The 15,827-nt window shown below is 38.1% G+C and overlaps 1 protein-coding gene across 1 annotated transcript in view; it reads right to left on the minus strand.

The window, feature by feature from the left end:
• Positions 1-3,652: 3,652 nt before the first annotated feature.
• Positions 3,653-15,827, minus strand: part of LOC121380125 (eukaryotic translation elongation factor 2-like) — a 36,010-nt gene continuing 23,835 nt past the window's right edge. Inside the window, exons 14-21 of the mRNA XM_041508906.1 lie at positions 10,849-10,877; positions 9,809-9,947; positions 9,242-9,361; positions 8,333-8,584; positions 7,146-7,355; positions 6,129-6,311; positions 5,404-5,536; positions 3,653-4,044 (exon numbers count right to left, since the gene is read on the minus strand). Coding sequence (XP_041364840.1) covers positions 3,851-4,044; positions 5,404-5,536; positions 6,129-6,311; positions 7,146-7,355; positions 8,333-8,584; positions 9,242-9,361; positions 9,809-9,947; positions 10,849-10,877 — 1,260 coding nt within the window. The 3' untranslated portion in view covers positions 3,653-3,850. The remainder of the gene's footprint in view (positions 4,045-5,403; positions 5,537-6,128; positions 6,312-7,145; positions 7,356-8,332; positions 8,585-9,241; positions 9,362-9,808; positions 9,948-10,848; positions 10,878-15,827) is intronic.

Here is a 15,827-nt window from a genome sequence, read left to right on the forward strand (position 1 = left end):
ATATCGACTTGGCTAAGAGTTAGGGGTGGGACGTAGCCCAGTGGTAAACCACCCAATGACACAGATTCCACATATTAGACTGAAAGCACATATCATCTATATCAACTTGGCTAAGAGTTAGGGGCGGGATGTAGCCCAGTGGTAAACCACCCAATGACACAGATTCCACATATTAGACTGAAAGCACATATCATCTATATCGACTTGGCTAAGAGTTAGGGGTGGGACGTAGCCCAGTGGTAAACCACCCAATGACACAGATTCCACATATTAGACTGAAAGCACATATCATCTATATCAACTTGGCTAAGAGTTAGGGGCGGGATGTAGCCCAGTGGTAAACCACCCAATGACACAGATTCCACATAGACTGAAAGCACATATCATCTATATCGACTTGGCTAAGAGTTAGGGGCGGGACGTAGCCCAGTGGTAACCACCCAATGACACAGATTCCACATATTAGACTGAAACCACATATCATCTATATCGACTTGGCTAAGAGTTAGGGGTGGGACGTAGCCCAGTGGTAAACCACCCAATGACACAGATTCCACATATTAGACTGAAAGCACATATCATCTATATCGACTTGGCTAAGAGTTAGGGGCGGGACGTAGCCCAGTGGTAAAGCACCCAATGACACAGATTCCACATATTAGACTGAAAGCACATATCATCTATATCGACTTGGCTAAGAGTTAGGGGCGGGACGTAGCCCAGTGGTAAAGCGCTCGGTGGTCCCATTGGGCTATTTCTCGCTCCAGCCAGTGCACCACGACTGGTACATCAAAGGCCGTGGTATGTGCTATTCTGTCTATGGGGTGGTGCATATAAAATATCCCTTGCTGCTAATCGAAAAGAGTAGCCCATGAAGTGGCGACAGTGGGTTTCCTCCCTCAATATCTGTGTGGTCCTTAACCATATGTCCGACGCCATATAACCGTTAATAAAATGTGTTGAGTGCATCATTAAATAAAACATTTTCCTTTTCCTTCGCTAAGAGTTCCTACCCTGGTACTAGACCTAGGACAAAAAACATGCAATTTTTCATGGTATGTCATTTTGCTTTTTTTTTATAGAATACTTTTGTATGTGGTTTGTTCTAGGATATCTTAGCAAAGTCAATGTAGGTGACATGGTTATAATCTAGCATGTGGAATGTGTTATTGTAATGATTTTGTCACGATCTGTGTGGAGACCATCTAAGACTAATGGTAATTAAAGCATAATAAAGGCAGAGTGACTTATACCAAAGAAGCGCATGTCATGACATCGTTTGATAACGTGGTACCTATCGATCCATCACTCTTGAAGAATAGCCATAGATGGCAGCCAGCATAACATTTGTATGTGGTTTGTCCGAGGAGATCTTAGTCAAGTCAGTTTAGGTGACATGTTTATAATCTACCATGTGGAATATGTGTTATTGTTAATTGTAATGGGGTTTTGACAAATGATTTTCTGAAATTAAATCATTATGATAATTTAAAACTAATTTATTTCTATATATACTTTGCCAAAAACGTTTAGCAATTCGGTAAATGTTCTTAAATTAAAAAAAACCTCAAGATTTTCGTGTATGGACCCCCCCCCCCAAGCACCATTTAACGACGTGACGGTCACACATTTCAGTTTGTATTGAAAATGTCCTTTTACTACCTAAAACAATAATTTTTAAACCAACTGCTACGTTTTAAAAGTAAACCAATTTTTTTTTTTAAATCGACATACAAATTGCTGTGATAAATGGGCATAATAATTATATGCGCACAAGTCGCTAGAAATTATACGAAGGGTGGCCGAAAAGTGCTGGTATTAATTATGAATGATGGATTGTACACTCACAACAGTTTGCATATATTAAATGCAATATATTTTATGCTCACATGCTGCTTTTGAACCAAATACATAATCTTGTAGCATACCTCTACATTTATCAAAGTGACTAGTTATTCTCTGTTAATAAAAAATGGACAAAACTGGCTTCTGCGCTGTCATCAAGTATCTCCAACTGAAAGGACTAACTCCAGCAGCTATCCATGCAGCATTGGTATCAACTTTAAGGGGTGACGATCGTTTCTTTGTCACTGTTAACAGTTAAGAGGTAGGCAGTGGAGTTCAAGAGCAGAAGACTGTTGAAAACAATCCAAGACAAAACATAAACATCTCCAAAATTTCACAATTAATTTTACTCATCTGCTGCATGACACATTGCCGTCTGCTACTAGTGAAATAAACACAAGGCAATTAGATCATTTCATCGATTTGGTTTTGGGGTGAATATTGCAAACGAGTCAATTTTATTTATTTTTATTATTTTATTTTATTTTATTCTTAATTTTTTTGAGGGGGGGGGGGGAGGGGTATGCTAGTGTTCTTACATGTAATATATAAATTGATCCGAGTGTCTAACATTGAGTTTCTCATTGTAAAAGGTCAAAATTCAAGGTCACAAGGTCAATATCCAAATTAACCCTAATTTCTGTGATTTTTTGCATAATTAAATTTTTTCTAATGTACAGTCATAGTGACAAACAGTTGTGATGATATTGTGAATATATGACAGTATTCTACTATCAAAGTATAATTTGTATTCGCCATTAATAATGTGTGGATCTTCATGCTGCAATATGCAGAAAAAGCGAGGATTTCAACTCTTTACTATGAAATGGTTGTTGCCCTTGGCAACCATTGATGAAAACTAATAATTTTAATGAACTAACTAGATAATCAGCTTCTTTGTATGTTCCCTATATCAGAACTACCTAAAAGGTCATACATTACAATGTAGTGGCTGTTTGTTTGATGGCCATCTATTGTGTAGATGACCAAGGAGTAACAATGTGCTATGAAGTTTTATTGGATGGTATAGTGCATCTATCTTTTGGTGTATTGTTTAGAGTTCATAAGTTACACTGGTCTTGTATGGCTTTTCATGGTGTAAATGACCTAAATTATCAAACTGACTTCAAACCAAGTTTGACAATATCTGTTAATAGACTTTAAGGTCTCACTACACAGTTGACTTCCAGGTGAGAGTTAATTGATCACGGTCCACTGTAGTTCCTAATTGTGACACGTTATGCTTTACATATTCACTTCCAGGAAATGGTGAAGAATTAACACAATATGTCTTCTGGCTGTATTTTGCCCATGTTATTTTGTAATATTGTGCATTGACCTCTTGGGACATGGGTGCATAGCGCAAGTGACAGCCGGAGTGAATCGGTTAATGAACCAAATGTTCGGACCGGTACTACAGCCAGATGTGGTCATATAGCAAAAAACTGAGACGAAACTGAGAAGGAAATGTTATCAATTTTGGAGTGAAAGTAAATGCTCACATAATGTATGTTCGTAATGGTGTATGTTGTTAGTGCGAACGAGAACCCGTTCTACTTGCAATTTTCATTTGAAGTTGGGCAATTTAACGTGGGTTTCAATGGCAGATGGCATCTGTGTAGTGAGACCTTACCTTTCCCTTATCCGCCATACTTGTGACGTCATATAGGCAAGGCGATCGCCACTTGTTCCATACGTCTTTTAAACTTAAAGCAGCATCTTTGGATTCATTTCTTCTTGGAAGCTACCCACAGTAATACGTATATTGTGCTGTCAAGTTGTACAGCAAAACAAAACAAACAATTCATTAAAGATAATTTATTTATTTTTCTTCTTTTGTTTTCCCTTGCCAAAATGGTTAACTGATCTTGTCTGTTATAGCTAGATATTAAAGATTTATCTTTTTCTTGTCGATCAATCCAAATAAATAAGTACTGTCAGTAGGTGGCAACTGAAGGATTTAAGTTAATCTTTTATAAATTAGTCCTTTGATGGTGGCTGGCGTCTACAACTTGTCGAGGAAGTTATCAAGCGGTGGGATTCCTTCTTTGAGACCTTTTCGTTTTCTCGTCTTCGTGACAACCTGGCCTGGCCTGGAAGAAGGATCGAACGGATCTCCACTGAGAATCTGCCAGTGGTCGAACACGCACTGTGGGAAAGCCTGGCCTCCGGTGTTGGATCGCAGATCAGCTGTGAAACCTTCAAAAAAAATATAATAATAATAATAATAATAATAATAATAAACCCTTGATTTATTAATCATTGGCTATTGGATGTCAAATAATTGGTCATTCTGACATAGTCATAGAGGGAAAACCCGCTACATGTTTCCATTAGTAGCAAGGGATCTGTTGTATGCACTATCCCACAGCCAGGATAGCATGTGGGACATCCTTTGATGTACCTGTCGTGGTGCACTGGCTGGAACGGAAATTAGCTAAATGGGCCCACCGACAAGGACTGATCCTAAATCAAGCGAGCGCTTTACCGCTGGGCTATGTCTCTCGCCCCAAGTAAGGATTCAAGATTAAATTACGACAATACTTAGTATTTCTGCTGTTGTTTATATTCAAACCAAAGATAGACCATGACTATTAAATTTAGGAAAGTTCACAGGTGCGTGTGCTGGAATGTATGCAGGGAGGTGTCTAGATGGTTGGCGGGTGATAGCCTGATCGCCGGGAAATATATTGAAGAAAAGAAAATTTGCTAGAACAGGGAAGGGTTTCGACCCCCAAAACCCTCCCCCTGATTCAGGAGGACAAGTGCTCACAAGACTGGTTTTTGTGTTTAATGTTGAATTAATGTGATAACATAGAACACAATGGTACCAAATATCAAAATTGTTCATGTGCACCCACCCTTCTGAACATGCTACTGATTTTTCAGTCAAAAGTTCAGTTTGATTTAAAAACTTTTGGCTAGTTGATATTAATGTCGGGTCAAGAAGCAAGAACCTTCTATTTCTCCCATCCCTAGCCATGCAAGACGGCATATTCCATGACGTCAGCCCATGCGGAATAAATCAGTCTTGCATGACCACGTGACATCTGTTCTTTGAGCTGATATTAACGGCAAAATAACCCAAGAAATGCTTTTTATATTTCATAAAAACAAGCAAACCTGCTGTCATAATGAAATTATACTATTATTTTCGGTACGACCATTTTTGGGTACGATCTTTTCATTGATTATGATTATTTTATTATAAGATAAAAAAAAAAAAATTGTATGTTTTTCACGTTTTCCCAAAATGATTGTTTTTCATCTACTGGATGGGAGAAAAATAATCCTTCATTATGTATCCATGTGGGACAGGGCTATTCCACCCTCGGGTACATAATATGATGTCAGGGACTCGGCAAGCCTCGTTCCTGACAACAAATTATGTACCCTCGGGTGGAATAGCCCTGTCCCACATGGACACGTATGAAGGATTTTTTAAATATTATTATTGGTGCAATTATATAATGTTGCTATTCCTGTGTTAAAAAAATAAAATAAAAATAAATAAATAACCCATTCAGTAAACTGTCAAATGGTATAAAGAAAACTTACCGAAAGACTCATTTACTGGCAGATATGCCTTGGACAACATCTGTGGTGTGCCGATGATCATCTGGTTATCAATCACGGTTCCACGGCGCCTGCTGAGTACACTGAACACTCCGCCAACGGCAGATTCTGGCACCTACAACATGCAACTCAGCATTACAACAGACAACTCAGCATTACAACAGACAACTCAGTAGTTCAACACACAACTTACTAGTTCAAGACACAACTCACAATTACAACTGGTACTAACTATAAACTCCAATAGGACCATAAGCGTACGAGACAGGGGGGTGCAAAACATCAAATTTGGGCAAAAATTATAGAAATATTCCGGCAAAATGTGCTAACCTGAGACCTTTTTACCATGTATATGTATGTGTATTTCAATCATTCTACCCTCAAAATTAGTTGTAATCCATGTAAACATGCGCAGTGATTCATTTGCAACCCTATATAGCTGTTTTGATTATAATGCTAATATAAATGCTGTTTTTCAGATTTGGGCATTTTCGAATAATTCGGGCAAAAAGAAACCTGCCCCACCCCCACCCCCCTCTACAAAAATGGGAGCTCATACGCCTATGAATAGGACCCGAACGCCAGTAAAAGAGGTATTACAACAAACAGCTGCACTTCTAGCTGGGTGCTTGACTTCGATACAGCAAACTAGAATATTTTTAAGAATGTCTTGGACTAAAAATTTTTTTTTTTTTTACAAAACTCACGCTAATTTCCACGAGATAGACTGGCTCAAGCAGTCTTGGTTCGGCCGTCAGTTCGCAGGCGTACAGTACTCTTCTTGTTGTGGGGATGATCTGTCCACCGCCCCTGTGAATGGCGTCGGCGTGAAGCGTCGCGTCGTAAATGTTGAAGCGCACACCCCTCAAGTTCTCTTCACACAATACACCCTGAAATTGTGAGATAAATAATAAAATAAATTTATGGAGTAGATGTAGGTTTACAAATGAATATTTACATTTGACTGTGTGCTACCAAAGTATACACGCATTCTGAGAGTACTGCTAAAGCAATACATGTCCCCTTCTGGTCACAACAAAGTTCAACGGCCATAATTCTGTCAAATATAGGCATATTCCCATGAAAGTCAAACTTGATCCATTATTCTACAGATATACCCAACATTTCAGCTCCAGTTGAACCATAAGGGGACAAATAAAATGTAGATTTGTCACATGACCTTGACCGTTGCCAAATGAATATTAATGTTTCCTTTTCCACAATCAATATGATTATAAATTATTCCATTGCCTAAAACATGTCTTAACATCGATAACGTGTTACTAACAAGACAAATTTACATCCATTTATAAGTGTTGCTAACTTGCATACATTTTGTACATACTAGTACCACATACAGACTGGCATAGCCAAGAGGGTGGGCATGGTCCCCAATCACAACTCTTCTCCCCCCCCCCCCCCCCATAGCGTAATATATTTTCTTGTACATGTATCTCCATAACCAGTGTGAATGACCCACCCCAGTATAAAATCATGGTTCTACCAATGCACATACATTGTGTTTATGAAAAACGTTTGTTCTGTTTAAGGACACCATTAGACCACGTTGATTTCTTAATCACCGACCTGCTACATTTTTCTATTATCAGCAAGGTATCTTTTATATATGCTCTTTCCCACATCACGAACAACACATACTACAGCCCTTGATATACCAGCTCTTGTGCACTATGTTTATAAAATAGCCATGCTTATATTTTGACCTCTTTTGTCGCCCACTGGAATCCGGCAACAACGCTGTCCTTCACTTCGTTCAGGTACTGCACGGCCTTCGTGCAGTCCACCAGGAGATTGGGTCCAGTTCCTTCAGGGCCAAAACACCACAGCTTCCTGGCTTCAGCATTATCAAACCCGTACTTGTCAACCAGTAATCTGGCTCGCTCTTTGACATCCTGTCTCGGCAGAATCTCTTCCTAATAATAATTAAAAAATTGAATGATGAAACTAAGTGACAGGACGAAGCTGTAAAAATCAAGTAGAAAATCGTCCAAATATATGAAAAGTATAAAAATATGTGGTGAAGAGAGTGATACCATTTATGGAAAATTATTATTTATTTCACATGAGACAAAACTTTAAAATATAAATTAATAAAACATTTCTGCTACTTAACTACTGTAAACCGAATGAATATTGCGACATGGGGTTTGTTCGTGAATACGCACCTTAGCGCATGTTCACGACGTTTAAACTTTGCGAATGACACAATTTTCTCCCAGTTTACAGTACTCATGAAAAGAAGCACATTGAGAATATTTTCTTGTTAATTTTTAAGGTCTTCATTATATTTAAAGTAAGATGACACTTGTTCAAAGTAGCTGGCTACACCAATAATCTTCGTAAACCTTGTAAGTAGCCTAATTATCTGTAATGTAATTTGTAAAAGGTAGCTGGCTTAAAAATCACAAAAGCTGCATGATAAGGTTTGCTAGTGCTAGCTAGTTGGTTTTTTTGTTTTGTTTTTGTTTGTTTGTTTTTTGTTTTGTTTTGTTTTGGGGTTTGTTTGTTTTTTTTGGGGTTTTTTTGTTCTTTTACATTTGACATTTAATTAATGATAAATTCCCCCAAATCCCATTATTTAGTAAGCATTCTGAGAGTACTGCTAAAGCAATACATGTCGCCTATAGAGCCCAACAAATTTTAGTATCTCATAAATTCAAGGGACATAACGTTAAAAAAAGGTAAATAGCCATGAAAGTCAAACTTGATCTGTACCAGTACATGACACAGTTTAACACAATATTCCAGCTCCATATCTTGAGGCATTGTGAAAAAACAAAGTCCGGAAAACTATATATCGGATAGACCGATAGATAGACGAACAGAAAGACGAAGGCAAAACATATAGTCCATTCTGGTTGGACTGGTAGGGGACTGATTACAAACAAACCTTCTCCATGGCTTCCAGCAATTCACCAGATAAAGGGGCAGCCCTCATGTACAAGCGGTTGTGTTTGTTCTTTGACTTGGCGAGACAGGTAATGTTGGACTCTGCCGATACGGTTTCTCTGTACGTGACAACCGGGTCGGACACTTTGATGGGGATTCCTGCGTAATCCTCTTCCAAGTCCTTCAGACAGATCTCCAAGTGAAGCTCCCCAGCACCGGCAATAACGTGCTCGCCAGACTCCTCAATGATACACTGGTAATAAGAACAACAAAAAGTTAATTAAATGCAACAGTGCCACAAAGCTTGACTTCTCTGAGAATTTAAAACACCAATGGTTTACACCAAAAACAATACAAGTCATGCGTAACCTGTGTAACAGCATTAAGAAGACAACAAACAGCCGCAAAAACTGCTTAAGGAATACCCGTACCCAATTTTGGCAGAATTATGTCAAGTCAAGTATATGGTGTTTAAAACTGAATGCATGAATACAAGATGGTTTACATAAAACTAGACTTATAAACGCCAGCAAACAAAACAATCATTATTGCCGTTTTAAGAGGCCTACTGAAGCAACTTTGAAAAATAAAATTATATGGATGGTGGAATGAAGTACTTTTGGAACAAGTTAAATAGATACATGTATATATTCAGTCAATACTTGTTGTGGAGTACGTTTCATGATACCCTGTCATTCTTAAGCAGAGTCTATGGAAAAAAGAATATGTGTAACACCAAGTTTATCACATTACGACGACGCAGTTGGTTGTCAAATGTGCTTACCTGAACCATAGAATCAGACTTTGGCAGTCGTTTTAGTCCTTCAAGTTTCGGTAACTCTGATATGAATATGTATAACACCAAGTTCATCACATTACGACGATCCAGTTGGTCGTCAAACGTGCTTACCTGAACCATAGGATCAGACTTTGCGAGCCGTTTCAATCCTTCAACAAGTTTCGGCAACTCAGACGGGTTCTTGCATTCCACGGCCACTCTCACGACTGGACTGACACTGAACTTCATCATCTTTCAAATATAATCAACAACATGCAATCAGTCCTCTTTCAGTTGGTACATTTTCAGGACCAAACATATCTCTTTGCAACTATTTCAGATAAAACTCTTTCAACTTACAAAATTTAATACAAGTTTAAATGTAACGGAGTTGATCAAAAGAAACATTTAGTAACTCGGTGAATTTAAGTATTTTAATTTTGTGTAATGTTTAGACAAAAAAGCGAATTTTCCACAGACTATCCAGAACTCTTCCTTTAACCCCATGCTGTCTTATTGAACCGTGGAGACTACAATTATGAAACCAAAGATTGCTTCCTACTCCACAAAATGAATGTCGAGTTATGAACACTATATATATACCACAGCCTCTGGTGTACCACTCCAAAATCACTCCAACGTATAGACTCATTAGATAACCTACTCCAGTTAGCATTTAGTCAATTACTGTGCTCTTACCTTCATGTTGTGTGCAGTATCACAAGTTGAGATGGTTCCCGTCTTCACAATGTACGAGTCGACTCCAACCAGACCACAGATGTTTCCACATGGCACATCTTCGATGGCTTCCACGTAACGACCCATCATCAGAATTGTTCTAGGATAGGAAAAGAAAAAGGCGGTATAGTTACTTTCAAATTATCCAAATTATTCACATTACAAATAAACAAAAATAACTGTCAATGTATATATGACATATTATACATATTATGCAACGTCTTTTCAACCTGCAATGACGAAATGCATCAAGCCTAGATATGTTATACATTTTATCAAATAATATTGCACACAGTAAACTGTTTAATGTTTTCATCAAATATTCATATATTTGAGTGTCTGTTTGAATCTACATGACACATTAATAAATAAAAGTTTGTCGTTTAGTCTTGGAGCTACACATGCCACTGAAGCACCAACTTCCCTAAACTATTATTTCATTCAGCAGGATCATTCGAATCAATGGGGCAACCATCATAAAATATATACATGTAGTTATCTTTTGTGAGGTCACTGCAAACTAAGAAACGTCTATGTCTTAAAGGGACATTCCTGAGTTTGCTGCAATTTTTAAGATGTTATCGACTAACAGAGCTTTTAGGACGACTGTAATTACATATCAAATATATTTTTCTGCTTAAAATATTAGTGACTGTATATTAAACGTGTTTCTGATCGTTCTAATATTTGCATTAGGTTAAATTTCATTTTATTTCCTAACAAAGATTTTTTTCGTACGTACGAAATTATTTCAAGACAAAATCCAGTTTGGGCTTCTTACAAACATTAAGACGATCAGAAGCACGTTGAATATACAGACACCGATATTCTAAACAAGAAAATATATTTAATATGTAAGTTTAATCGTAGAAATATTTTATTAGTCGGAAACATCTTACAATGCAGCAAACTCTGGAATGTCCCTTTAAGACTGTAGTCACTGCCACTGAAACACCACCCATATCTCATCCTCTGGCTGGTTGTTACAAGATAGAAATTACCTCTGAATGCCTTTCTTGTATAAATCATCCTTCTTGCCCGGAACATAGTTGGGTCCCATGATTCTGACCTTCTGTCCTGTCGCAACAGTGCCAGCGAAGACTCGGCCGAAGGCGTAGAAACGTCCCTTGTCACTCGTGGGCACCATCTTCGAGATGTACATCATAACTGGCCCTTTAGGGTCGCAGTTCTTCATCGCTATAGCAGCAACATCATCAGGAGGGCCCTCGTACAACAGTTCTATTCTGTACTTCTGCGCCGTCACTGGGGATGGGAGATGGATGACGATCATCTGCAACATAGCATCACCAGCGGGAAGCCATTTCCTCATGATAACCTGCAAATGAAAGTTTTAAAATACCATAGAAAACACTAAACCAAAATCGGTGCCATGATTGGGAAATGGACTGTGTAAACTAAGAATATCATACAGGGATAATAAATATCTTCAATTGATTTCCGTCTGCAAATTTTAGGCTCTAGATGCAATCCAACTCGGCAAATAAATTGCCAATAAATATAAGCCCACTTACGTAACAATTGTTTAATTAGCTTTTGATGAGGAATGTAAATGATGCAAGACCATATCTGCACAATGCTGTCAAACGGGCATTTCGCAAAATAGTAGAACAAGCACAGAAACAGGTTGTAGATAATGCTAAAATCTTAAGGATTTTTATCCAGTTGACACCCATTCTGAATTTTCTCTCTTTTTAAAAAAAATCCATATGTACAATTCAGATAGAAGGTTGCACATCCGCAACATCTTATGCTATTGTCACTATTAAACTCAGTGTTTGAGGGATGGGTGGGGAATATAGAAGTTTAACATAAAATGTGTACCTTGAGTAGAGGCTTCTGCATTAGTTCTCTCTCTTCAGCTGTCAACTTGATGCCCAGTTTGTCTGCCACAGCCAGAGCCTTTTCGTTTGTCGGACTCTTCATACACTTGTCGAAGATGTCGTAGATTGGGGTCAGGATGTACTGCACAAAGCCTCGGATAACACCTGGGGTTTCCGATTTCACCCACTTCTTTTCATTCGTATCGTAAAAGTTGTCTCCCCAAAGCCGTTTCATCATTTTTTCCTCCTCAATGCCAAATTTGTTGCAGTACATTTTGGCAAAATCTTTCAAAGTGAAAGCCCAACCTTGCAGACCAGATCCAAAGCCGACAGTCATGTTCTGGGGACTGACCTGTAATATTTAAAAACATAAAGTGTCATTTGGCAAGATTTGAACTTACTGCACCGATTCACATGGCATTTGACAGCCCATAACCGTAACCGCTCGACCAATGGGGGCATCCACAAAAATGGAAGCCTAATTAACCGTAGTTAAGAATGTGTGCTGCTAAACGCTTGGTTTATAACGACAGTAATGTAACAGTTTGATATTTATATACAGCAATTTTTGAATTGCAACGGGGCTAATTAATAATATAACCCAATCATTTGTCATCAGTATACTGCACTGCTTTATTTAACTGTTTGGTATTTGGAAGGTGTTAGCTTATTATGACAAGTTTAGGCGTTATATTAAAACATATTTTAAACAGGTGCACCCTTTGATATGTTTGACAAAGAACCTGATGAAGTAATGATGCATTATTACAAAGGATGCTAGCGGTTGATGCCAGTTTATATGGAGTTTATTCATCTAAGAGGTGATATTGCATACGGTACTTTGTGTTATACGGTAAATGCTTCAAATGGTCAAAACGTCTCAAATTGTAATTGTGAATGGTAGCCAGCCATTAGCTACAGTGCCATGATCTTTGTCAATGGAGCCAAGCCCACATGGATTTCACCCATAGGCCCACCATCTTCAATTGCAAGTGTCGTGATCTTTGTCAATGGAGCAAAGTATACCTGTATTTCTCCCATGGGTCCGTCATCTTCTCCGTACGTCCCAATAATCACGTTGATGCTCTCGATGATCCTCTGGAAGTTCTGGTACAGAGGCTCTTTGTCCAGCTGGAGAGTCAACAAGGCAAGGTCCATCTTGTTCATGAAAAGCACTGGCTTGATTCGTTCAGCAATCGCTTGTCGCAGGACAGTTTCAGTCTGTACGCACACACCTGGAAACATGAAAACTATGTTCTTGAGACTGATTCCTGTGACAAACGACCGAGTTTGAAATTTCATTTTGACTCTAACAGAGTGAATTTGAATGACAAAGTGATCAGGGCTGTATCTCCGCACAATACACACTCAAATGGGAATTTGGTAAAAATAGTGGATGATTCCATAAATCTCACCAGTGCCTCGTCTAAATGAGGACAGCCACACCTTCACCCGTCTTGCATCGCCACAAAGAGGACTGCTATTCCCAGACTAGTTTACTAAATCATAACTAGTACTGGACAGATCTCATTAAAATAAGTACACCTGTGAGGACGTGTTTCACACCAAACCATAGGTTACAAACATGTCACTAATTTTACAGTGACACTCGTTGCAAGTATGGATGTATAATTGTTCTGTTTTAACATTTCTGATAAATTAAGGTGCACTTAAGAACTGACCACAATGACATGTATTTTCGGTTCATGAAACTATGAATTAAAAAAACAATTGTGCACATTGTATAACTCCTTGTTTTTTTGTGTTTTTTTGTTTTTTAAAAATCATCGATATAATGAATACAATAATATTGTTTTTGTATACAGTTTGACCAGTCAGATTGCCGCAAACTGTATTAATGGAAAGAAAATTGAATTATAACAATAAGTGCACAATATTAAAATTGGTCAATAATAATATTTTTTTAAACTAAAAACAAAACAAACAAAACTGATTACCTGTATCAGGGGCGGAATCATGATTTTTGTTTTTCGGGGAGAGGGGTAGGAGGAGGGGGACTAAGAGAAAAACGGTACATGAACCAATTCGTGAAATGGGCAACTCAGTGATACTGAATTTTTAAAAAAGCCAGAAAAAAGATAGTCTACTAACCTGAGACACAGTCGACGACGACGAGGGCCCCGTCAGTGACTCTGAGGGCAGCAGTCACCTCCGAGGAGAAGTCCACGTGGCCCGGGGAGTCGATCAGATTGATCAAGAAGTTGAGGTTCTCTTCATCTTTAGCCTGCTTGATGTACTTCATGTCTTCCTTCTTCAGCGTGTAGTACAGAGAGATCGCTCTGCAAAACAGTAAGCACAAAGATGAACATGAATATAGTCCAAGACAAAATATGTGAAGACTTCCTTACTCTTATTTACAACATAATTAGAATTGGATTTGAAACCTAGACTATCTATTTTGTGTACGTCATGTCTTCGTTCTTCAGCGTGTAGTAGAGAGATCGCTCTGCAAATGTTCAAGTAGAAAGATGAACTTGAATATAGTCCCAAGACAAGATATGTAAAGAATTCCTACTTTCATAACACATTTAGAATTGGATTTGTGACCTAGACGATCTATTTTATGTTCTTTATGTCTTCCTTCGTTCAGGGTTCAGTACAGAGAGATCGTTCTGGAAATGTTTATCCAGAAAGATGGACACAAAATGTGCAAGATAAAAGATGTAAAGACTTCCTACATTCATAACACAATCAGAATTGGATTTGAGACCTATACTATCTTTTCTATCTTTACTTCATGTCTTCCATATTCATGGAGTATTAGAGAGAGAGAGAGAGAGAGAGAGAGAGAGAGAGAGAGAGAGAGAGAGAGAGAGAGAGAGAGAGAGAGAGAGAGAGAGAGAGAGAGCGAGCGAGAGAGAGACAGACAGACAGACAGAGAGATCAATCGCACTGAAGACGTCTAAGCAGAAAATTAACATGAATAGTCAAAGACAAATATGTAAAGATTTCCTATTTTCATAACAGAATCGGAATTCGATTTAATACCTAGACTATTTTTTATTTACTTCATATCTTCCATATTCAGGATATAGTAGAAAGAGATCGCTCTGGAAACATACAAGGAGAAAGATGAACACAAAAAGTCCAAGACAAACTTCTTGATACCCTTCTGTACTGTATTCTCAGAATTAAGAATGGATATGATGCAAGCCTCTAACAACTGATAATTTTAGCATAACACTTCTTCTTTTTCTTTTTTCTTCAGGTAAACCATTACATTTCATTTTGGGTAATCCACTTCAGATGGGTGGGGAGGGGCAATTAAAAAACCCACTAAACAAACCCCAATAATAACAACAGGATGCTGCAACGACAATAAAAAACAGAAAAAGAAAAAAGAAGAAAACACATAAAAACGTACGTCGACTTGATCGTAATACAGCGTTCCTGTTCATCTTTCCTTGTATCCGTGAATCTAGTTTCACCTGCCTTGGATCCAGCAATGATTCCGGCTTTACTGACCAAGGAATCAGTCAGTGTTGACTTTCCATGGTCAACATGAGCAATCACAGACATGTTACGGATGTTTTTCTTATTATCCATGATCTCACGGATCTCGTCTATGGTGAAGTTCACCTGAAACAAGCAGAAGAAGAAACAAGAGAAATTATTGGTGAAATTCATCATTGGTTTTAGTGGGAAATTTGAAAAACAAAAAACCTAAGGAATTTGTTTTAATATAGAGTTAGGACACCGTCCGTCACAGCGCAACGACCCCACCCCACCCCCTTCCCAATAGTCATAAAAAAACACAATGTAAAGATGTTCAGCTTTAATGCGAGTTGCTAATAACATTCACTGAAGCTCTTAAATGGTGTATGGCACCCACCCCAAACCTGATTGTCTTGCAGATAGATTAAATGTGAGGTGCACACCTTTTTATTGGTTTACGGCCTGTGTGCTGATACGCTGCATGTATAAGTTTTAATAGTAGAAGAGGAAGATGTTTGTTTTGTTTAACTACACCTCTAGAGCACATTGATTTATTAATCATCGGCTATTGGATGTCAAACATTTGGTAATTTTGACACATAGTCTTAGAGAGGAAACCCACTACATTTTTCCATTAGTAGCAAGACATCTTTTTTTAATTGCACCACCCCACAGACAGGATA

Source organism: Gigantopelta aegis, chromosome 2 (genome assembly GCF_016097555.1).
Source record: "Gigantopelta aegis isolate Gae_Host chromosome 2, Gae_host_genome, whole genome shotgun sequence".
Taxonomy (NCBI): Eukaryota; Metazoa; Mollusca; class Gastropoda; order Neomphalida; family Peltospiridae; genus Gigantopelta; species Gigantopelta aegis.